The 25,313-nt window shown below is 38.7% G+C and overlaps 1 protein-coding gene across 1 annotated transcript in view; it reads right to left on the bottom strand.

The window, feature by feature from the left end:
- Positions 1-25,313, bottom strand: part of LOC126474296 (amine oxidase [flavin-containing] A) — a 263,151-nt gene that overhangs the window by 85,535 nt on the left and 152,303 nt on the right. The window contains exon 6 of the mRNA XM_050101761.1: positions 13,487-13,628. Within this exon, the coding sequence (XP_049957718.1) occupies positions 13,487-13,628 (142 nt within the window). The remainder of the gene's footprint in view (positions 1-13,486; positions 13,629-25,313) is intronic.

The following is a 25,313-nucleotide window of genomic DNA, read 5'->3' as shown; positions in this document are numbered from 1 at the left end:
TTATGTATCATGAATAATAAAGTACATAACACTGTATGTATAATTTTCTTTGAATAAATGGCATGAATAAGATAAAGTTTTTAGTACTTTTTCTGCATGGAACACATTACTGTATTTTACGTTAATTTATACAGGATAAATTGTTTTGCTTAACGAGTGTTTCATACTACAAGTAATATTCTGGAATGAATTATACTCACTATGCAGGGTTCCACTATATTTCTTCACTGAGAACAGATCATTTCTTAACTTAACGAAAAATTATATTCTTAAAATTAATTAATGTGCCAAAAATATAAAACAATGATCACACACTACATGACATTCCATGTGTGAAGTTTCTAAGCATACAGTTGGATAACAAACTGGGGGGATACTAAAAAGGGAATAAATAAATCAAAAAGCTTAGTTCAGCCTGTGTTGCATTTGCACAAGGTCTGTTCAGAAAATTCCACAACATTCATAATTTCACACAAAAGGTGTGCTGGAGTGAGATGCAGTTGGCATCCCTGCACACACCTGTGTTTAATCTGTAACTGTCAGAAATTTCAATGTTGTGTATCTGTCAGTTACTGCCCAGTGCTGTACTGAGTGGCATGTTGTGTTGCACAGTTTGCAAATTTCAAGATAGCAGAGTTAGAGCAGCAATGTGCCAGCATTAAATTTTGTGTGAAACTCAAGAACACCATTACAGAGACATGCTAAATGAGGCAGGAAGCCTAGGGTGATGAGTGCTTAAGCCAAGTTCAGTGTTATTAATGGTTCACACGGTTTAAGTGTTGCAGAACTTTTTAACAAACATTTTATAACTGTTACTGAAAAGATGGGGTTGTCAGGTTCGGTAGATGCTGCTATGGATTACCTTAGACCAGACATTTCAAGTAACTTCCATAATATGAATTTGACCCTCACTACCCCAACAGAAATAATGTCCATCATAAAATCTTTAAAATCAAAAACATCTAGTGGGTATGATGAAATATCAACAAAGTTAATTAAAGAATGTGATTCTGAGCTAAGTAACATATTAAGCTATCTGTGTAACCAGTCGTTTATCAGTGGAATATTTCCCGAATGGCTGAAATATGCTGAAGTTAAGCCACTGTTTAAGAAGGGAGATAAAGAAATAGCATCAAATTTCCGTCCAATTTCACTGTTGCCAGCATTCTCAAAAATTTTCGAAAAAGTAATGTACAGTCGTCTTTATAACCATCTTATCTCAAATAACATACTGTCAAAGTCACAGTTTGGATTTCTAAAAGGTTCTGATATTGAGAAGGCTATCTACACTTACAGTGAAAATGTACTTAATTCATTAGACAAAAAATTGCAGGCAACTGGTATATTTTGTGATCTGTCAAAGGCATTTGACTGTGTAAATCACAATATCCTTTTAAGTAAACTAGAATATTATAGTGTAACAGGAAATGCTGCAAAATGGTTCAAATCTTATATCTCTGGCAGGAAACAAAGGGTGTTATTAGGAAAGAGACATGTATCAAGCTATCAGGCATCATCCAACTGGGAACTAATTACATGTGGGGTCCCACAAGGTTCCATTTTGGGGCCCTTACTTTTTCTTGTGTATATCAATGACCTTTCATCAGTAACATTACCAGATGCCAAGTTTGTTTTGTTTGCTGATGATACAAACATTGCAATAAATAGCAAATCAAGTGTAGTCTTAGAAAGATCAGCCAATAAAATATTTTTAGACATTAATCACTGGTTCCTAGCCAATTCTTTGTCACTAAACTTTGAAAAAACACACTACATGCAGTTCAGAACTTGTAAGGGGTGTCCCAAGAGTATATGTCTAACATATGATGACAAGAAGATAGAAGAAGTGGACGGTGTTAAATTCTTGGGATTACAGCTTGATAATAAATTCAACTGGGAGGAGCACACCACAGAACTGCTGAAGCGTCTTAACAAATCTCTGTTTGCAATGCGAATTGTGTCAGACATAGGGGATATAAAAATGAAAAAGCTGGCATACTATGCTTACTTTCATTCCATAATGTCATATGGGATTATTTTCTGGGGTAATTCATCAAGCCAAGCTAAAGTTTTCCGGGCACAAAAACGTGCAGTAAGAATTATATGTGGTGTGAACTCAAGAACATCCTGCAGAAGCCTGTTTAGGGAACTAGGGATACTAACTACTGCTTCCCAATATATTTATTCCTTAATGAAATTTGTCATTAAAAATATATCACTTTTTCAAACCAATAGCTCAATTCATGGAATCAATACTAGAAATAAGAATAATCTTCACAAGGATTTAAAGTCACTTAGTCTTGTACAAAAAGGTGTGCATTATTCAGGAACACACATTTTCAATAACTTGCCAGCAGCCATAAAAAGCTTAACAACCAATGAAATTCAGTTTAAGAGAAGCCTAAAGGATTTATTGGTGGCCAACTCCTTCTACTCCATTGATGAATTTCTGAGGAAAACCAACTGATTTGTATATAAGTACAACATATCTTCTGCACAATTTCAGTGCAGTAATGTGTTCACTGAAAATTTGTGTGTGTGTGTGTGTGTGTGTGTGTGTGTGTGTGTGTGTGTAAGTATAATCTAACTTCTGCACCATTTCAGTGCAGTAATGTGTTCATTGTAAATAAGTATTACAGTAGTTGTATTACATGTTTCTTACCTTATAAATAAATAAAAAACTTTTTTATTTTAAATTCAGTGCAATAGTATTTGTAAAATGACTCTTAGTGTTCATTAAAAAATGACGATCATTCCACTTGGGACCTGTGGAATGGTACATTAGCTTATTTGTTTTAGTTTAAATATTTGTCATGTATTGTTGTTTTTCTGACATGTTCCACATCCTGGAGGACCTCCTCACTACGGATCAATTGGAATGAAAGTAAATCTAATCTAATCTAATCTAAAAATCACCAGACTGAAGTCAAAGGTTACCCTTGTTCGGGATGCCCTTCAATGTCTACCGATGACACTCATGTCAGGAAATTTCAACAAAATTGTGCCTGTATATCGAAGACTGACTGACTGAGACATTGCAGAAGAATGTAACATTTCACTTGGATCATGTAATAAAATATTGACACAGCATCTTGGAATGTGTGTTGCTGCCAAGTTTATCCCATGGCTCATGAGTCAAGACCAGAAGGACCTTCACCTTGCAATCTGTGAAGAGCTTTTGGATCACGCAAATGAGAATGAAATGTTTCTTATGAGAATCATAACTGGTGATGAGCTGTAGGTCTACAATTATGATATTGAGACCAGGGTTCAATCTTCACTGAGGTTCTCCAGGACCACAAAAAGCTCATCAAGTCAGGTCAAATGTCAGAGCCATGCTGACAGTTTTCTTTGGCTTTGAAGGATTATTTCATCATGAATCATGCCACAGGAATAAAATGTTAATTAATGGTACTATTGGGTTGTGTTGTGACACCTGCAAGAAGATGTGAGAAGGAAATGGCCTGAGCTGTGGCAAGACAATTCATGTCTCTTGCGACGTGATAATGCACCTGCACAGTCATCCCAGTTGGTGCATGACTATTGCACAAAGCACAAAATCACTGTGCTGCCTCATCCTCCATATTCTCCAGACCAGCTGCATGTGGACTTTTTTTTAATTTCCAAAGCTGAATATTCCATTGAAAGGATGAAGATTTGCAATAATAGACAAAATAAAAGAAAATTCTCAGGCAGTGCTTCGCACAATCCAGCAAGAAACATACCAATACTGGTTCCAGAAGTGAAAACAGTGTTAGAAGCAGTGTATCAATTGTGGAGGACAGTATTTCAAAGTTAAAAGTAGAAAAATTTCATCGACAAAGTTATGAAATTTTTTGAACAGACCTAGTATAAATCTCCTGTTGATATCGAGATGGCACTATTGGTGTTCTTTGCATACTGTCACTCTGTACTTTCCTATGGCATTATCTTCTGGTGCATTGCAGCTAAGATCAAAAATGTGTTTATTCTGCAGAAGAGTGCAGTAGAAATATTGCATAAGGTTGGTAACCAAAGATCTTGTAGGACCCATTCCAAGGACCTGTAGTTTCTTACACTTCTGTGCCAGTACTCTTAGTAAGACTACACTTAAGATGAACTGTGTAATTCACAAACCCCAATACTATAAGTAAAAAATAATTTCTGTATCCCTGTCAAGAGGCAGCAAATTTCAAACACATTGTGTTCATAAAGCTTATCATGATGGGGAGCCTTCAAGAATGTGGAACAAGTCAAGTTTTACATTAGTAGGCAGAAGCAGCAATTGCATATAACATTTGTGAAGTATACTAATGACAAATGATCACTTATGTTAATTACTAGCACTGATAATTATGGGAATTGCTGCTAGATTACTTTTCACCTAGTCTACATCTACATATGCATGTACATCAACATTCTTCATTTATCAGAATATCTACACTTGAGAATGTAAATGTAGATTGACACTAATGTTGGTACTAAACTGTTCATTAACTTTTCAAGCATGTAGACTGATCATAGTGGTTCCTCAAATCAATAGAGTTATGTAACTGCACAGTACAAAGCAGTTGATAAAAAGAGCAGCAGGGTAATATTAGAGGAGAACCAGTGGCTTTTATCAAAACAGTTATTTTTCTCCTAATATATGTATAAAAGTAATCTATTATATGTTCAAACATTTTTGTGTTTTTGCATTTTAATACCAGAAAAATTTTAACCTGCCCGATTTTGCATAATACATTTAATGCTCTAATTTTTGTGAATTTAGGATTGCATTTGGTTTAGCACTGAATGATGACTAAAAGACATTATGAAACTTCATAGCAGAGTAGAGCTATGTATCAGACTGGGACTCGAACCTAGAAGTTTCAAATCAGAACACACCCTACTGGAGAGAGCAAATTGATTCTGTACGACATTATGTGACATTTAAGTTTTTAGTGCATACAAAGTAAGCAAGCTCTGGAAGAGAGTCTAGAAAATACTTCCAAGGAAAGTAATTTACTTAGCCCCACAACAGAAAGTAACCAAAGCTTCAGTAAAAAATTTGGCAAGCTTATTCAGTTACAAACTAAAGTTATATTTCAAAATTTTGCTTCACATTTTGCTTTACATTTACCACATCATACACAATTATGCAAGTTAATGGTGTTTCCATTAATATTATTGCACTGCACAGTAATAGCAAACATAGCTCCTTCAAGCTGCCGTACAATATGAATTTTGGTTGGCTATGTCAGCTTTGTTTTTGAAAGTTACAAGGTAAACATCTTCCATCCAAAAAATTCTGAGAGTGCCTTTATTCCTGGTGTGTAAGCAATGTCAGTGCAGTAACTGCAGAGGCTACTTGAACTAACTGCTGTAGACAACAGATGTGCATTTGGCTAGTCAGTTGTAAGCAGGTAGTGAGTGGTGAGTAGTGATTATGCAGCTGTAGCGTGTCAGCATTGTTGTGTCACAAATGACAATAGTCCAATGAACTGAACACTACTAATCAAGTGTTCAAGGCATTATCCAGAATGTTTTGATGAAAAGAAAAGTGTGTGCAAAAAGTTTGTCCCACACACTTTCTACATCTACATCTACACTCCACCATACGGTCTGTGGCGGAAATTACCCTATACTACTACTTGTCATTTCCTTTCCTTTTCTACTCACAAATAGAGTGAAAGAAAAATGACTAACTATATACCTCCATATGAACCTTCATTTCTCTTATCTTCATGGTCCTTATGCAAAATGTATGTTGGTGGAAGCAGAAACGACCTGAAGTCAACTTAATGTTGGTTCTCTAAATTTTCTCAATAATGTTTATCTAAAAGAATGTCAACTTCTCTCCAGGGACTCCCATTTGATTTCCCAAAGCATCTCTGTAATATCTGCATGTTGTTCAAACATGTCAGTAACAAATGTTGCACCTCTAACAACCCTACCACAACAAAGGTCAAAAATTTAATAATGATTGTGGTGTTGCTCATGCTGCTAAATACTGCATTTTCAGGCAACAACAAATTTATTATGTGGCAGGTGTCATTAGAGCACAGTTAATAAAATCATTTCATGTAATAATAAATAAACTAGGCATCATCTTTTCGTGTTTCCCACGCTGGTCTCATTGTAAACTCATGGCTCAATCGTCGAAAATCTAGGTGGTGATGATTCCAAGCTCGGGTGCAAAAAGGCCTAGGTTTTATTCTGCTATATTCAAAAGTTTTGTAGATGCACTTCACAAACCATTCTTGAAGATTAAACCTTTCAAAGTTAGCACAATAGTGATGTAAAAAAAAAAAAAAAAATAAAAAAAAATAAAATAAAAAAAATAAATAAATAAAAAAATAAATAAATAAATAAATAAATAATCAGCACTCCGAATTTAAGTTACACTTCCTTTTAATTGCTTTTATTGCAATATGACGTAAAACACAAAACATCACTTCACAATACAAAACATACTTGAAAACATCTTCCTCACTGTTAAAGTTCACATTTTATAAGATGACTACGTTATGTGTCCTTCCAACATGACGTCCAAGACTTGACTTTTTCAAGGACCGACACTCTAACTGCTAACTAATAATCGCTTACGCGCCCAAAAATCAGAGTTACAAGTACGTCAAAGATCATAGTGACAAAAGAAAGAATACACATAAGAATAATATCATTGCAATATAAACATATTGATGTATCACAAATGAAATCAAATCTGAATGTTGTCTCAGAAATATGTTAACTACTTTACAGAAACACAGTATAATATTGCTGGTATCAAGAGGTTGAGTTGAGGTGCCATAATGGTTACGTAATTCAAGTACCAATACACACCCCACCTCTGAATTACTTCAGTCACTTCCTTTAATCACAACTGATGTGGATCCCAAACACTTGAACACTACTGGGTTGTACTAGTGTTCTATATGTGGTCTCCTTTACAGATGAACCACACTTTCCCAAAATTCTTCCGATAAACCAAAGTCAGCCATTGCCTGCCCTACAACTGTCCTTATGTGCTTGTTCCATTTCATACATATCACTTTGCAATGTTATGCCTAGATATTTAATTGATGTGACTATGTCAAGCATCACACTACTAATGCTGCATTTGAAAATTATGGGCTTGTTTTTCCTACTCATCTGCATCAACCTGCATTTTTCTACATTAGAGCTAGCTGCCATTCATCAGACCACCCAGAAATTTTGTGTAAGTCATCTCATATTACACCTTCCTGTACAGTGCTGCATCATTAACAAACAACCTAAAGATTGCTGCTCACTCTGTCCACCAGATCATTTATGTATGCAGAAAATAACAGTGGTCCTATCACGTTTCCCTAAGACACTCCTGATGATACCCCTGTTTCTGATGAACACTTGCCACTGAGGACAATGTACTGGGATCTATTCCTTAAGAAGTCTTTGAGCCACACACATATTTTCGAACCTACTCCATGTGCCAACAGTCTGCAGTGGGGTACAGTGGCAAATGCTTTTCAGAAAAGTAGGAATATGGAATCTGACTTTTGCCCTTCATCCATGGCTATTACTATGTCCTCCATGTTTGCATGGTGGTCAAACAGTGGTATGTTTGTATCATTATAATGTGTGAACAATTTCCTAAAAGTGAAATTTAAAACTTTGGCTTTCCTTTTGCTATCTCCCACTGACACACCAGAGTGGCCAATGAGTGACAGGATAGAAGCCATAGATCTGCTTAGTAATTTCACATAGGATCAGAATTTTCTCAAAACTTTTGCTAATGTCTGATTATGGTAGTTGTACATTTTGCACACTGATTATTTTACAGACACATGAATCTCTAGTAGCATTAGCCTGTTGTCATTTAGCAAGACTGCAACAGCATTTTTTAAATTTTGTTGTAAAATCACAGTGGGTCTTTTCCATCCTTAACCCACTTATTAGGTACATACTTCTCCAGAGCATGATTTACAATCTGTTTAAACTTTACCCTTATTCCTCCGTATTCATCAAACTGGAACTACATTATGTAAATTTGTTGTCTAAGTGGGATGGTGACAACTGCTTATCTCCTCTTTCTAGAAGAAATATTCTCCTTGCCTTCTTGATTTATTAAATTTAGTAACCACAGTTGCCTTGATGACATTATGGTCATTAATCCCTGTCCCTATAATGACACTGGTGATACAGTCAGGTCTGTTTGTAGCTATGAGGTCTAAACTATTCCCATTGAGTTTGAGCTGTCAAATTAGCTGCTTAAGACAGTTTTTTTTTTAATGTGTTCGAAAGTCCACAATACTGTCTCTCTGTATCCCCTGCAATGACAAAAAATTATGATGCATGGATGGCTGCCATGACTTGACTGAAAGGAAAAACATGGAACATTCTTTCTGGAAAATTTCATCATGGGGGACAAGACTTGGTATTATGAGTATGAATCTACCACAAAACAGAAACATGCAGTACACCTCTCGGATGGTTCTCCAAGACAGAAGAAGGTGTGAATGTGATCCCAAAGGACTTTTATGGAAGTTTCATATTTTGTACGACCATCCTGTGCATTGTACTCAAATGGTGGAGACTGTGTAGAACATCTGAAGATTTAAAACCACCATGTTCACATTTCTCTATTTTTTTATTACTCCAGTCTTGAAACTTTTTGGACTGGCAGGGTAAGACTGTTGAGTTTGCCTCAGGAGACTTACCAGTTCCCAACAGTAGGGGTATCAATATAAGTATTAAACATTCACAGTGTCCTTCCACAAACTGTTGCAGTTGGCTAGCATATGCCACCATCTGTCATACTTCCTTCCCAGATTTTCACAGAGGCTTTTTTGTCAGCTACTTTTATCTCTGTCTTTAATCCTGATTTTCAAAACTATTTGTCTACTACCTCTTAGATGCACACACATGGGCTGCATGACAGTCCCTCACTCTGTGGATGTAGTCCTTTTTTATGATGGTCACAATCTTAGTGTCAGCAAACACCAAGAATTATGAGCAAACTAGTTATGGCAGGAATTAGTTAAAATATGAAAACATCATTACCAGAACTGTCATTGGAACTCTTTGTGTTGATATTGAAACCAAATTATGGAGGACACTGGTGAATCATGGTCTGGGGTGAAAAAAATATCTGAAGCATTTAAAATGTTTATTAAAGTAGATAAAGAAGCAGCAGTGTCTTATCTTAAAGAGGAACTCAAAAGATTTACTTCTTTGTATTAATATTTTGAACTACTATGGCTCAAGTTAAAAAATATAACTGATCATGCCCCAAATATATATGTACATAGTAAAACAATTCATAATGGGAGGTATCATCTATGATATTCAGTATCTGTAAAAAAACTCTAAAAACACAATAACTACTGCATACTAGGTGTAAAACAAAGAATAGCACTATAGATAGAGAGATGCTGAATGAAACTGTTGATAAAGTACCATAGGTTATTTTTAAAAACAAAACATTTGCATTATACTTCAAAAATACAACAATACTGAAAATATTCAAAGCACAGGAAGCACAACTAACTAAGAATTTCTGTAATTTCAAATCACAACGTCAAAAGAAAATTAATGTATGTAATAACATTACAATACAACTGTTTTCACAGTCCCCCACAATGCTTTATATGTATCATGAAGGGTACACAATATCAACAAATGCTTTCATTGTCTGCAACATTGTAAAATAAAAACTGAGGACTCACCAGCTTTAATTTCTGTAGAAGTCAGTCTAATCACAAAAGTTTATTGAAGTCAATACTGAGTTCTACTGTGAAGTTATCTGGACGTGTTAACAGGTTTAGGTGAACTCATGTTAGTTATCAGATGTTTTTTACTGGCCACCTGATTCTGCCAAAACAGTTTTAGAATTATTCAAAGAAAATCTACACTCACTAGCATGTAAATACCCAGATTGTGGTTTTATTGGAGCCCACATCTTCATGTTTATTGCAGGTGGTATGGACAGATAAGTTTGTGAAGTACTTCTGAAAACATTGCCCAAAGATTGTCTCCAGCAGCTAGTCCAACAGTCCAGATACAATGGAAGTATTTTAGATCTCATGACTACAAACAAGCACCACACGAGGTGGTGTAGTGATTAGCACACTGGACTCGCATTTATGGGGATGGTGGTTCAAACCCATGTCCAGCCATCCAGATACAGATTTTCTGTGATTTCCCTAAATTGTTCCACGAAAATGCTAGGATGCTTCCTCTAAAAGGGCATGGCCAATTTCCTTCCCCATCCCTGACAATTCAAGCTTGTGCTCCATCTCTAATGACCTCAATGTTGACGGGATGTTAACCTCAATCTTCTTTTCTTCAAACAAGCCTGATTTTGTTGATGGAGTCCATAAAGAAACTGGGATTAGTGATTGGGATGTCATCTGAATGACAATGTTTACTAAAATTAATAAATCCATCGAGAAGGCTAGGAGAGTATTTTTGCTACAAAGAACAGATAAGCAGTTGTTAGCACTGTACGTAGAAAATGAATGTACTTCATTTAGTTCCAGTGTGAAGGACATTGGGCAAAATTTAAATGAATGGTAGATTGTGTTCTGGAGACGTATGTGCCATTAAGTGTATCATGGGTGGGAAAGACACAACACAGTTTAAAAATAAAATTTAGAAATTGCTGAGGAAACAGAGACTGTTGCACTCTCAGTTCAAAAAGGAACACACAAATGATGACTGGCAAAAGTTAACAGAAATTTGCCCATCTGTAAAAAGATTGATGTGCAACATACAACTACTACCACTGTCATCTACACACCTACACATCTACATCTACATGGTTACTCTGCAATTCACACTTAAGAGCCTGGCTGAGGGTTCATCAAACCATTTTCATACTACTTCTCTACCATTACACTCTCGAATGCCATGTGGGAAAAAGGAACATCTAAATCTTCCCGTTCAAGCTCTGATTTCTCTTATTTTATTATGATGATCATTTCTCCCTATGTAGGTGGGTGTCAACAAAATATTTTTGCATTCGGAAGAGAAAGTTGGTGATTGAAATTTCATAAATAGATCTCACCGCAAAGAAAACTGCTTTTGTTTCAGTGACTGTCACCCAAACTCGTGTATCATATCAGTGACACTCTCACCCCTATTGCACAATAACACGAAACGGGCTGCCCTTCTTTGCACATTTTCGATGTCCTCCGTCAATCTTACCTGGTAAGGATCCCAGACCACACAGCAATATTCCAGCAGAGGATGGACAAGTGTAATGTAGGCTGTCTCTTTAGTGGGTTTGTTGCATCTTCTAAGTGTTCTGTCAACAAAGCGCAGTCTTTGTTTCGCCTTCCCCACAATATTATCTATGTGGTCTTTCCAATTTAAGTTGCTCGTAATTGTAATTCCTAGGTATTTAGTCGAATTGACAGCCCTTAGATTTGTGCAATTTATCGTATAGCTAAAATTTATCAAATTTCTTTTAGTACCCATGTGGATGACCTCACACTTTTCTTTTTTTTAGTGCCAATTGCCACTTTTTGCACCATACAGAAATTCTCTCTAGATCATTTTGTAATTGGAATTGATCATCTGATGATTTTACTAGATGGTAAATTACAGCATCATCTGCAAACAGTCTAAGGGGGCTGCTCAGATTATCACTAGATCATTTATGTAAACCAGCAACAGCAGAGGACCCATGACACTTCCTTGTGGAACGCCAGATATCACTTCTCTTCTACTCGATGATTTGCCATCTATCACTACAAACTGTGACCTCTCTGAGAGGAAATCATGAATCCAGTCACACAACTGAGATGATACTGAATATGCATGCAATTTGATTAATAGTCGCTTGTGAGAAATGGTTTCAAAAGCCTTCTGTAAATCTAGGAATATGGAATCTATCTGAGATCCCTTGTTGACAGCACTCATTACTTCATGGGAATAAAGAGCTAGCTGTGTTACACAAGAATGATATTTTCTGAATCTGTGTTTGTTATGTATCAATAAGTCATTTTCTTCAAAGTGATTCATAATGTTCAAGTACAGTATATGCTCCAAAATCCTGCTGCAAATTGAGGTCAGTGATATGGGTCTGTAATTCAATGGGTTACTCCTATTTCCTTTCTTGAATATTGGTGTGACCTGTGCTACTTTCCAGTCTTTAGGGACAGATCTTTTGCCAAGTGAGAGGTTGTACATGATTGCTAACAAAGGCGCTATTGTGTCTGCATTCTCTGAAAGGAACCTGATTGGTATACCATCTGGACCGGAAGACTTGCATTTCTTAAGAGATTTGAGTTATTTTGCAACAACTAAGATACCTACTTTTATGTCACTCATGCTAATAGCTGTTCTGGTTTTGAATTCTGGAATATTTATTTCATCTTCTTTTGTGAAGGAATTATGGAAATTTAGTAACTCCGCTTTAGTGGCACCATCATCGGTAACATTCCCATCATTATCATGCAGTGATGGTATTGACTTTATCAAAAGATCTTGCCAAGAACCCAAGAAAATTCTGGTCCTACATAAAACTGCTAAGCAGGCCAAAGGCTTCTATGTATCCAGTTTCAACAACTATCGAGCAGTTGTCAGCCTCATTGATGAGGGAATAGAATGCAATGCCTTACCTTACCAATCTTGTGGCCAGCGTTGGACCAAATTACAGAGCAAAGTCCCACCTTTTATAATGTCCAGGGGACCATCATAAATCATGGTGACTTCAATGTAATTATTATTTAAAAACTTAGAACATGCACCTTGTTTGCATCAATATCTTTTGGACTGCTATGGATGCTCAGTGTTGTTATTTCATGTACTGACTTGTGCAAGAGTTTCTGTAACAGTTTTTAACTTGTTAATGTGTGTGTAAAAAATCTTATTTGTCTGAGACTAGTGGCTACAAGAGTTGAAGCAAAGATTATAGACAGCAATTTATAAGAGATAAAATGAAAACTGTCCAAGTCACTGTTGAACACATATCTTCACACCAAATTCTGACAAACATGATAACAAAACCTTTCGCAAAACACTTGCCATCATGTGGTGTAATAAGATTTTTGGACTGAAAATGTAATTTTCTGTCCTGCCCCTCCCAGGCAGGGTTCTAGCGGGAATGCAAGAATTTAGAGTCTATGCCTCACTTGTGTAACTATATTTTATGTTGTTGTGGATGCTCAGTGTTTTATTCCACATACTGAATTGTACAAGAGTTTGTGCAACAATTTTTACCTCATTTATGATAACAAGTCTTGTCATTCCAATCAGATACCTCCAGAAAATTACTCTGCTAACATACTGTCTTTGAATAAAAGTGTCATTTCCATTCATCTCTTGTGTATTTATTTCAGTTACCTTCTGTATTATGCTATAGCTGTTCTCTACATGTAGGGTCAAAGTTTCATTGGGCTGTATTACTCGGCAGTGACATATCACGCAAAAGTTACTTTTGCCCTTAAGTTCTGCACACTGGTGTATTTAAAAACTCAGTTACAAAAAGGAAAAGCAGACTGGCTATATATAACACAATTAAAGCAGGAATGCTACAAACCTCATTGTAGGTTGCCACAAATTTTATCATATGGCCAGCAGGAAAGTGATCTAAGAGCTTCTTGTGTTGAGCTGGCAAAGGAGGCATGAAATATATTTTCTGCACCTCACTTGGTGGTATTGCCATTATTGCATATTGACACCTGCAAGAGAAAGCCATTTATTTTTTAAAACAAGGAACTTAGTACTTCACATTTTACATACTTTTTACGTTTGAAGGAAGCACTCATTTTACAATCAAATCTTATCTCACACAGCATATCCTCCCAACATAAAGCTTTGTTAGCAATGACATGAGTCAATATTGTTTCTTTCTGGTTTTAAATTATTTTTATACAGAAAGAAGTTGCAGCAGTAAGTAAACATTTCAGTACGGTGTCTTTTCTATTGAAGGAAATAATTGTCACTGACTCATTTGCACTTCGAAAGTGGAATATTTCACTCAAGGAACAGATTAACATAAAAGCATTCAACAAATTTCTAATTTATTTAGTTATTATATATTTTTTGCATGTACTGATAAAAATAAAATGACTTTTGCATCTTTCATAGATAGACGGAACAGTGAAATCTTTCATAATGGTTATGCAGTATTTATATGAAAAGAGAAACACAATCCTTTGCAAACAAGTGATAATCTTCAAGACTGCACCATAATGTACTGTTTTTAGTGTTTGCTAAGGAACTATTTTCGACAACAGGCTAAGCAGACGTAACTCATTATCAATTTTTCCAAGCATGAAATTACTGTAATCTACTCATTGTAGTTCTTTGTACAGGCAAATGCTAAGAAGCCATCTGCTGAAATACCAGTTATGTTAATTTCCACGTCATACAATATTACCATTTTAAATGTTATTAGTTATTTACTGACATTTCCTTTTAGACTCTACTGAAGGAAGTATGTCATCATTTCACAGTTCTTGCACTGCCAGTTTGAAGGGCACCTGTTGGAAATTTGAATGTTTTTCTGAGAAACAATGAATCACTCTTACTTATCACACCTGTCTATAAATTGACAGCACAAGGACTGTTCCAGTATCTACTGTTATCTTGATGCCATACACATCAATGTTCTGCTCAGCAAATTATTCGCTTAAATCTAGAGATTTATATCCTACATTGTTTCTAAAAACATTGTAACTCCACCTTTTTCCATACTAGATCTACAGTAATGAGCAGATAAATAAAACTTTTTGATCTGTAACACGTGAATTCCGTTTGTAATATGATATTCAAAGAAATATAAAACATCAGAAATAATTCCATATTTTTTTTCATCTTTTAGATGTATTACTAGTTGGTCTATTTTATTATTCAGGTATTTTATATTTTCATAGAATATAGACTTTGAGTCTGGTTCACTTTTACATAAATATGATATTTTTTCTCTGCACATGAGTTGTTAGTTCTGCTTTTGGGCACTGGAGACTCAATTTGAATACATTAGAGAGATGTCCCACATGGCTTGGACTGCTATTCTGGTGTGAATCATAATGAAATATTTTGTCTCCCTTTTCTGTGTGAGTAGGAAGAGCCACTGCTTCTGCTATGTGTAGTGGTGTTTGAGCTGCTGGTTCTGATACTGATGGAACTGTTGTTTTTGAGATACTGGTGATGCTATTATTTCTGCTGCCGATAAATTTGCTCCATCGCATGGAACTATGCTGTCTGCTCTCTCTGAGCAAAGATTTCATTTATCTTTTCTACATATGAAGTACTTTCCTTCATAATTTAGATGCATTCAATGTTGGGTATGCTTGCATCTGTTCAGTTTGCCTATATCTAGGATGCTGCATCTGCCAAACAAAAGACACATCTGTTTCATTTTAAAGTTCATTTTCCATATTTCTTTAGTCATGCATAAGTGATACATTAAGTCATATCTATATTTTAATGTCATGACTGTGTGTTATGTTGATTATTATATTCTGGAAACTTTAGTTCTGCTAGGCAGTTACCTGTCTTATTTTTAGCCACATTTGTTTAGTTTTTTTATTTTATTCATTCATTCATTCAGGGATCATCTTACAATGATAAATGATTTTTCATCATAAAACAATGAAAATAAATAGGTCAAAAAAATATACATAAGTATGCTTTAAGATAATACAACAGGTCCTGATGGTCTTGCTAAAGGAACACTCCAGAATTTGCCTGAAGTTACTTAAGAAAACTATGGAAAATCTAAATCAGGATGGTTGGACAGAGTGTTACATCCACAATACACATCAATTTTTTTGTTCACATTTTGTCGTGTAGATTGACATCAGTAACATTTTTCACTGTTGCTCCTGACTTAACAATAACTGTTTCGTAGCATTTACTGTGTTATTTGAAAAGTCTTTTCGCGTTTTTCCATGGCCATGTGTTAAAAATAATACACTACATTCATATTTATATTCTGTTTCATTTACGATTTGCATTATGAATTATTTGTAACATTTAGTGTGTTTTATTGTCCCTTTGCAGAAAACTAGTTAATCATTTTCAGGAATACTTCATATACATTTTTAAGTTTTGTAGTTTCTCCATTAGGCTTGATTATGAAGTCAGCATCATCAGCAAAGAGAGCTATTTCAGCTTCTTAGATACACACTAAGAGCAAAAAATGATGCATTACAAAAGATATCAGCAGATGTGATATACATGTACTGGTAAATAAATGATGAGAAATCCAGAAAAATTGGATAATTTATTCAAGAGAAAGAACTTCACAAACTGAGTAAGTCAACAACACATTGGCCCACCACTGGCCCTTATGTAAGCAGTTATTCAGCTTGGGTAGATCACATAACTAATGAGGAGGTATTGAATAGGATTGGGGAGAAGAGAAGTTTGTGGCACAACTTGACTAGAAGAAGGGATCGGTTGGTAGGACACGTTCTGAGGCATCAAGGGATCAACAATTTAGTATTGGAGGGCAACGTGGAGAGTAAAAATTGTAGAGGGAGACCAAGAGATGAATACATCAAGCAGATTCAGAAGGATGTAGGTTGCAGTAGGTATTGGGAGGTGAAGAAGCTTGCACAGGATAGAGTGGCATGGAGAGCTGCATCAAACCAGTCTCAGGACTGTAGACCACAACAACAACAACATGAACTGATAGAGATTTTAGATGTCCTGCTGAGGGATACTGTGCCAAACTCTATTCAACTGGTGTTAAGAATGTCAAAATCCTAAGCTGGTTGAAGGGACCTGCCAATAATACCCCAAACGTTTTCAATTGGGCGAGATCTGGTGACCTTGGTGGCCAAGGTAAGATTTGGCAACCACAAAGACACACAGTAAAAATTCTCATCATGTGTGAGTGGGCTGAAATGTAAGGCCAGGACGGCTTGCCATGAAGGGCAACAAAATGGAAGGTAGAATATCGTCAACATACCACTGTACTCTAGGGGAGCTGTGGGTGACAACCAGAGGAGTCCTGCTATGAAAATAAATGGCACCCCAGATCATCACTCCTGGTTGTCAGGCCATATTGCAAATTATGGTTAGGTTGTATCCCACTGCTGTCCGGAGCATCTCCAGACAAGTCTTTGCCAGTCATCGGGGCTGAGTTTGAAGCGTAATTCATCATTGAAGACAATGCTTCTCCAGTCAATGAGACTGTAGAGAAAGGGTGTGTCTGGAGAGGTCTCGGACAGTGGTGGGATACCAACCTGATTGTCACCCACCACATGGCCTGCAGGAGTGATGGCATGCCATTTATTTTCATAGCAGGACCCCTTTGGTTTTTACCCATGGCTCCCTTACAGCACTATGGTACATCATCAACAAGATTCTACACCCCATTTTGTTGCTCTTCGTGTCAAGCTATCCTGTGCTTATGTTTCAGAAAGATAATGCCCTTGTGGACATGGCAAGAGTTTCTAGTTTTTGTCTTCATGCTAGCCAAACCCTACCTTGGTGAGTAAGGTCACAAGGTATCTTCCCAACTGAGAATATTTGGAGCATTATGGGCAGAACCCCAACAGTTTGGGATTTTGACAATTTAATGCAACCTCAGGAGGACATCCAACAACTCTATGAATCAATGCCAAGCCAAATAACTGCTTGCACCAGGGACAGTGGTGGACCAATGCATTATTGACTTGCTTAGTTTGTGAAACAGTTTCCCTTGAATAAATCATCTAATTTTTCTAAAATAGTAATCATATATTTGTCTGTAATGTACTTCGCATCTACTGATCTCTGTCCCATTCAGGCAGTTCCTTTGTGGTGCATCCTTTTTTAAGTGTATATTAAAGCAGCTCATTTATATAAAACAAGAGTGGACCTAATATTGGTTCCTATAGTACATCTATGTTCCTTCATTCTAAAGATTGTGTTTCATTGCATATCCTCCCTGGGTTTCTTTAAAGTGACACACAGAATTCTTTTGGTTAAATAGGATAAAAGTGAGCCACTGGCAAGATCTCTGGTACCATAATTAAGTTTTTCTTGTGAACTGTACAGTCAACAGAAGACTGGAAATGGAAAACATTCAAAGTGCCAGATCTGACATTTGTCACGGGAATGAAAAATTAATTTATCTCTGTTTGTGGATAACTGATTTGTATCCAAAAAAGTTGAGAAGATATTCTAATAGCACAGAACTATGCTGCTCATTGCACCACCACAAAAAAATTATGAGATAAATTAGAAACTAAATACTTTATTCAGAACATTATAAGTGCCTACCAGGTAACTAACTTATTTGAAGTGTCAATGAGAAAGTTGTTACAAGTTGCTTCTTGCAAGGCATTAAAATAGCCACTGTTAATAATGCTATTTATTTACATAAATACATAGCACTGTTACTGATTGTGAAGTGACTGAAAGATTCTGTAACTTAACAAACGAAAGCATTGGTACGTTGATACAAACAATAACAAACATAAACACACACACAAATTTCAAGCTTTTGCAACCCACGGTTGCTTCATGAGGAAAGAGGGAAGGAGAGGGAAAGACAAAAGGATGTGGGTTTTAAGGGAGAGGGTAAGGAGTCATTAAAATCCCGGGAGTGGAAAGACTTACCATGGGGGGGAAAAAGGGACAGGTATACACTCTCTCTCTCTCTCTCTCACACACACACACACACACACACACACACACACACACATATCCCTCCACACATAACAGACACAAGCAGACATATGTCTGGGATTGGAATTGGAATGACTCCTTACCCTTTCCCTTAAAACCCACATCCTTTCGTCTTTTCCTCTCCTTCCATCTTTCCTGACGAAGCAACTGTTGGTTGCGAAAGCTTGAAATTTGTGTGTGTGTTTGTGTTTGTTATTGATTCTATCAACGTACCAACGCTTTCGTTTGGTAAGTTGCAGAATCTCTGTTTTTAGATATATTTTTCCCACGTGGAATGTGTGTGTGTGTGTGTGTGTGTGTGTGTGTGTGTGTGTGTGTGTATAAAAACAAAGATGATGTGACTTACCCTACGAAAGCGCTGGCAGGTCGATAGAAACACAAACAGACACATACATACACACAAAATTATTCTAGCTTTCGCAACCAATGGTTGCTTCGTCAGGAAAGAGGGAAGAGGGGGAAAGACGAAAGGATGTGGGTTTTAAGGGAGAGGGTAAGGAATCATTCCAGTCCCAGGAGCGGAAAGACTTACCTTAGGGGGAAAAAAGGACAGGTATACACTTGCACACACACACACACACACACACACACACACACACACACACACACACACACACATATCCATCCCCCAGATTATGAAGATGTCATCAATAATTCTGTACCAAACTTTGGGTTGGCAGGCCTGGGTAACCAAGAAGGCTTCCTCTAAGCGACCCGTGAATAGGTTGGCGTATGAGAGGGCCATCCTGGTACCCATGGCTGTTCCCTTTAATTGTTGGTATGTCTGGCCTTTGAAAGTGAAGAAGTTGTGGGTCAGGATGAAGCTGGCTAAGGTAATGAGGAAAGAGGTTTTAGGTAGGGTGGCAGGTGATCGGCGTGAAAGGAAGTGCTCCATCGCAGCGAGGCCCTGGACGTGCGGGATATTTGTGTATAAGGAAGTGGCATCAATGGTTACAAGGATAGTTTCCGGGGGTAACAGATTGGGTAAGGATACCAGGCGTTCGAGAAAGTGGTTGGTGTCTTTGATGAAGGATGGGAGACTGCATGTAATGGGTTGAAGGTATTGATCTACGTAGGCAGAGATATGTTCTGTGGGGGCTTGGTAACCAGCTACAATGGGGTGGCCGGGATGATTGGGTTTGTGAATTTTAGGAAGAAGGTAGAAGGTAGGGGTGCGGGGTGTCGGTGGGGTCAGGAGGTTGATGGAGTCAGGTGAAAGGTTTTGTAGGGGGCCTAAGGTTCTGAGGATTCCTTGAAGCTCCGCCTGGACATCCGGAATGGGATTACCTTGGCAAACTTTGTATGTGGTGTTGTCTGAAAGCTGACGCAGTCCCTCAGCCACATACTCCTGACGATCAAGTACCATGGTCGTGGAACCCTTGTCCGCCGGAAGAATGACGATGGATGGGTCAGCCTTCAGATCACGGATAGCCTGGGCTTCAATAGTGGTGATGTTGGGAGTAGGATTAAGGTTTTTTAAGAAAGATTGAAAGGCAAGGCTGGAAGTCAGAAATTCCTGGATGGTTTGGAGAGGGTGATTTTGAGAAAGAGGAGGTGGGTCCCGCTGTGACGGAGGACAGAACTGTTCCAGGCAGGGTTCAATTTGGATAGTGTCTTTGGGAGTTGGATCATTAGGAGTAGGATTAGGATCATTTTTCTTCATGGCAAAGTGATATTTCCAGCAGAGAGTACGAGTGTAGGACAGTAAATCTTTGACGAGGGCTGTTTGGTTGAATCTGGGAGTGGGGCTGAAGGTGAGGCATTTGGATAGGACTGAGGTTACGGAATGGGAGAGAGGTTTGGAGGAAAGGTTAACTACTGAATTAGTGTGTTGTGGTTCCAGATTGTGTTGATTGGAATTCTGAGGTTTTGGAAGGAGTGGAGCTGGAAGTGGGAGATTGAGTAGATAGGAGAGACTGGGTTTGTATGCAATGAGAGGAGGTTGAGGTTTGCTGGAAAGGTTGTGAAGGGTGAGTGAGTTGCCTTTCTGGAGGTGGGAAACCAGGAGATTGGATAGTTTTTTGAGGTGAGGGGTGGCATGCTGTTCTAATTTGCGGATGGCCTGTAGGAGGATGCACTGAACAGCCGATGTGGATGTGGGAGAGGAAAGATTGAGGACTTTTATTAAGGATAGGAGTTGACGGGTGTGTTCATTGGCTGAGTTGATGTGTAGGAGAAGGATTAGGTGGGTGAGGGCAATGAATTGTTCAGTTTGGAACTGGTATAGGGACTGATGGAAAGGAGGGTTGCAGCCAGAGATGGGAACTTTAAGTGTGAGACCTTTGGGGGTAATGCCAAATGTCAGACAAGCCTGAGAAAATAAAATATGCAAGCGAAATCTGGCTAGGGTGAAGGCATGTTTGCGGAGGGAATGTAAATAAAACTTAATGGGGTCATTGTGGGGGTGTTGTGAGGGTGACATGGTATTAGAAGGTGGAAAGTGTAACATGAGGCTGAAATTAAAAAAATATATATATATTTTTATTTTTATTTTCTTTTTCATTTCAGCCTCATGTTACACTTTCCACCTTCTAATACCATGTCACCCTCACAACGCCCTCACAACGACCCCATTAAGTTTTATTTACATTCCCTCCGCAAACATGCCTTCACCCTAGCCAGATTTTGCTTGCATATTTTATTTTCTCAGGCTTGTCTGACATTTGGCATTACCCCCAAAGGCCTCACACTTAAAGTTCCCATCTCTGGCTGCAACCCTTCTTTCCATCAGTCCCTATACCAGTTCCAAATTGAACAATCAATTGCCCTCACCCACCTAATCCTTCTCCTACACATCAACTCAGCCAATGAACACACCCGTCAACTCCTATCCTTAATAAAAGTCCTCAATCTTTCCTCTCCCACATCCACACCGACTGTTCAGAGCATCCTCCTACAGGCCAACCGCAAATTAGAACAGCATGCCACCCTTCACCTCAAAAAACTATCCAATCTCCTGGTTTCCCACCTCCAGAAAGGCAACTCACTCACCCTTCACAACCTTTCCAGCAAACCTCAACCTCCTCTCATTGCACACAGACCCATTCTCTCCCATCTACTCAACCTCCCACTTCCAGCTCCACTCCCTCCAAAACCTCAAAATTCCAATCAACACAATCTGGAACCACAACACCTTAATTCAGTAGTTAACCTTTCCTCCAAACCTCTCTCCCAATCCATAACCTCTGTCGTATCCAAAGGCCTCACCTTCAGCCCTACTCCCAGATTCAACCAAACAGCCCTCTTCAAAGATTTGCTGTCCTACACTCATACTCTCTGCTGGAAATATCACTTTGCCATGAAGAAAAATGATCCTAATCCTACTCCTAATGATCCGACTCCCCAAGACACTATCCAAATTGAACCCTGCCTGGGACAGTTCCATCCTCCGTCACAGCGGGACCCACCTCCTCTTTCTCAGAATCACCCTCTCCAAACCTTCCAGGAATTTCTCACTTCCAGCCTTGCCTCTCAATCCTTCTTAAAAAACCTTAATCCTACTCCCAACATCACCACTGTTGAAGCCCAGGCTATCTGTGATCTGAAGGCTGACCAGTCCATCGTCATTCTTCCGGCGGACAAGGGTTCCACGACCGTGGTACTTGATCGTCGGGAGTATGTGGCTGAGGGACTGCGTCAGCTTTCAGACAACACCACATACAAAGTTTGCCAAGGTAATCCCATTCCTGATAGCCAGGCAGAGCTTCAAGGAATCCTCAGAACCTTAGGCCCCCTACAAAACCTTTCACCTGACTCCATCAACCTCCTGACCCCACCGACACCCCGCACCCCTACCTTCTACCTTCTTCCTAAAATTCAAAAACCCAATCGTCCCGGCCGCCCCATTGTAGCTGGTTACCAAGCCCCCACAGAACGTATCTCTGCCTACGTAGATCAACACCTTCAACCCATTACATGCAGTCTCCCATCCTTCATCAAAGACACCAACCACTTTCTCGAACGCCTGGAATCCTTACCCAATCTGTTACCCCCAGAAACCATCCTTGCAACCAATGATGCCACTTCCTTATACACAAATATCCCGCACGTCCAGGGCCTCGCTGCAATGGAGTACTTCCTTTCACGCCGATCACCCTACCTAAAACCTCTTTCCTCATTACCTTAGCCAGCTTCATCCTGACCCACAACGTCTTCTATTTTGAAGGCCAGACATATCAACAATTAAAGGGAACAGCCATGGGTACCAGGATGGCCCCCTTGTACGCCAAGCTATTCATGGGTCGCTTAGAGGAAACCTTCTTGGTTACCCAAGCCTGCCAACCCAAAGTTTGGTACAGATTTATTGATGAGATCTTCATGATCTATACTCACAGTGAAGAAGAACTCCAGATTTTCCTCTCAACTTCCACTCCTTTGGTTCCATCAGATTCACCTGGTCCTACTCCAAATCCCATGCCACTTTCCTTGACGTTGACCTCCACCTGTCCAATGGCCAGCTTCACACGTCCGTCCACATCAAACCCACCAACAAGCAACAGTACCTCCAATATGACAGCTGCCACCCATTCCACATCAAACGGTCCCTTCCCTACAGCCTAGGTCTTCGTGGCAAACGAATCTGCTCCAGTCTGGAATCCGTGAACCATTACACCAAAAACCTGACAACAGCTTTCGCATCCCGCCACTACCCTCCCGACCTGCTACAGAAGCAAATAAGCAGAGCCACTTCCTCATCCTCTCAAACCCAGAAAATCCCACAGAAGAAACACAAAAGTGCCCCACTTTTGACAGGATACTTTCCGGGACTGGATCAGACTCTGAATGTGGCTCTCCAGCAGGGATACGACTTCCTCAAATCCTGCCCTGAAATGAGATCCATCCTTCATGAAATCCTCCCCATTCCACTAAGAGTGTCTTTCTGCCATCCACCTAACCTTCGTAACCTCTTATTCATCCCTATGAAATCCCCAAAACTTCTTCCGTACCCTAGGGCTCCTACCCTTGTAACCGCCCCCCGGTGTAAAACCTGTCCCATGCACCCTCGCACCACCACCTACTCCAGTCCTGTAACCCGGAAGGTGTACACGATCAAAGGCAGAGCCACGTGTGAAAGCACCCACGTGATTTACCAACTGACCTGCCTACACTGTGACGCATTCTATGTGGGAATGACCAGCAACAAACTGTCCATTCTCATGAATGGACACAGGCAGACAGTGTTTGTTGGTAATGAGGATCACCCTGTGGCAAAACATGCCTTGGTGCACAGCCAGCACATCTTGGCACAGTGTTACACCGTCCGGGTTATCTGGATACTTCCCACTAACACCAACCTATCCGAACTCCGGAGATGGGAAATTGCTCTTCAATATATCCTCTCTTCCCGTTATCCACCAGGCCTCAATCTCTGCTAATTTCAAGTTGCCACCACTCATACCTCACCTGTCATCCAACAACGTCTTTGCCTCTGCACTTCCGCCTCGACTGACATCTCTGCCCAAACTCTTTGCCTTTTAATATGTCTGCTTGTGTCTGTATATGTGTGGATGGATATATGTGTGTGTGTGTGTGTGTGTGTGTGTGTGCGAGTGTATAACTGTCCTTTTTTCCCCCGAAGGTAAGTCTTTCCGCTCCCGGGATTGGAATGGCTCCTTACCCTCTCCTTTAAAACCCACATCCTTTCGTCTTTCCCTCTCCTTCCGTCTTTCCTGATGAGGCAACAGTTTGTTGCGAAAGCTTGAATTATGTGTGTACGTTTGTGTTTGATATATATATAGGAAAACATTCCACATGGGAAAAATATATTTAAAAAATATTTTTAAAAATGTATTTAAAAACAAAGATGATGTGACTTACCATACGAAAGCGCTGGCAGGTCGATAGAAACACAAACACATACATACACACAAAATTCTAGCTTTCGCAACCAATCGTTGCTTCGTCAGGAAAGAGGGAAGGAGAGGGAAAGACAAAAGGATGTGGGTTTTAAGGGAGAGGGTAAGGAGTCATTCCAATCCCGGGAGCGGAAAGACTTACCTTAGGGGGAAAAAGGGACAGGTATACACTCGCACACACACATATCCATCCGCACTATTATTATTATTATTATACAAATTTGGCCGTTAGAGACCGTGAAAACAGTTATTTCTTGCGCTTCAGGGAAGTCTTCTTCCTCTCAGTCCACACTTCTTTCATTCTTGCGCTGAAGGCGGCTTTTCTCTCTTCAGACCATTTAGTTCCACAAGTCTTCTTAATTTTCACACCGAAACTCATGAATGAATTCAGTTTTTTTCTAAAAAGCTTTCTGTTAAATATTGTTTCCTGATCTATGTCCATTTCTTTTAGATCTCTTTCTGTGTTGATAAACCATAAATTTTTATTTTTAGTTTTGCGATGTATGAAAATATTTGTTTTGTAAGCCTATTCGGGTTCATCCTCATGATGTGAGCATAAAAGGAGCATCTTCTTTTTCTAATTTCGTCTGTAATTTTGCTGCACTTCGTATACACTTCTTTGTTGCTTTTTAGTCTGTATACAGGCTTGCCTTGATCATCTGTTATTTTCCTGTGTCCAAGAATTGTCCTCACAATTCTTCTTTCACGATTTTCTATCTGTTCTGCGTATGTAAAATTTGCCAGTGTTTCTGATGCATATACTGTCTGCGGTCTAATGACAGTCTGGTAGTGTCTGAGTTTAATGTTTTTGGATATACATTTTTTTGAATACATTTGTCTGCAGTAGTGAGTTGCTGTCCCTAGTTTTTGTATTCTAGCCCT

Source organism: Schistocerca serialis, chromosome 4 (assembly GCF_023864345.2).
Source record: "Schistocerca serialis cubense isolate TAMUIC-IGC-003099 chromosome 4, iqSchSeri2.2, whole genome shotgun sequence".
NCBI lineage: Eukaryota > Metazoa > Arthropoda > Insecta > Orthoptera > Acrididae > Schistocerca > Schistocerca serialis.
This window is presented reverse-complemented; position numbering and strand designations above follow the sequence as displayed.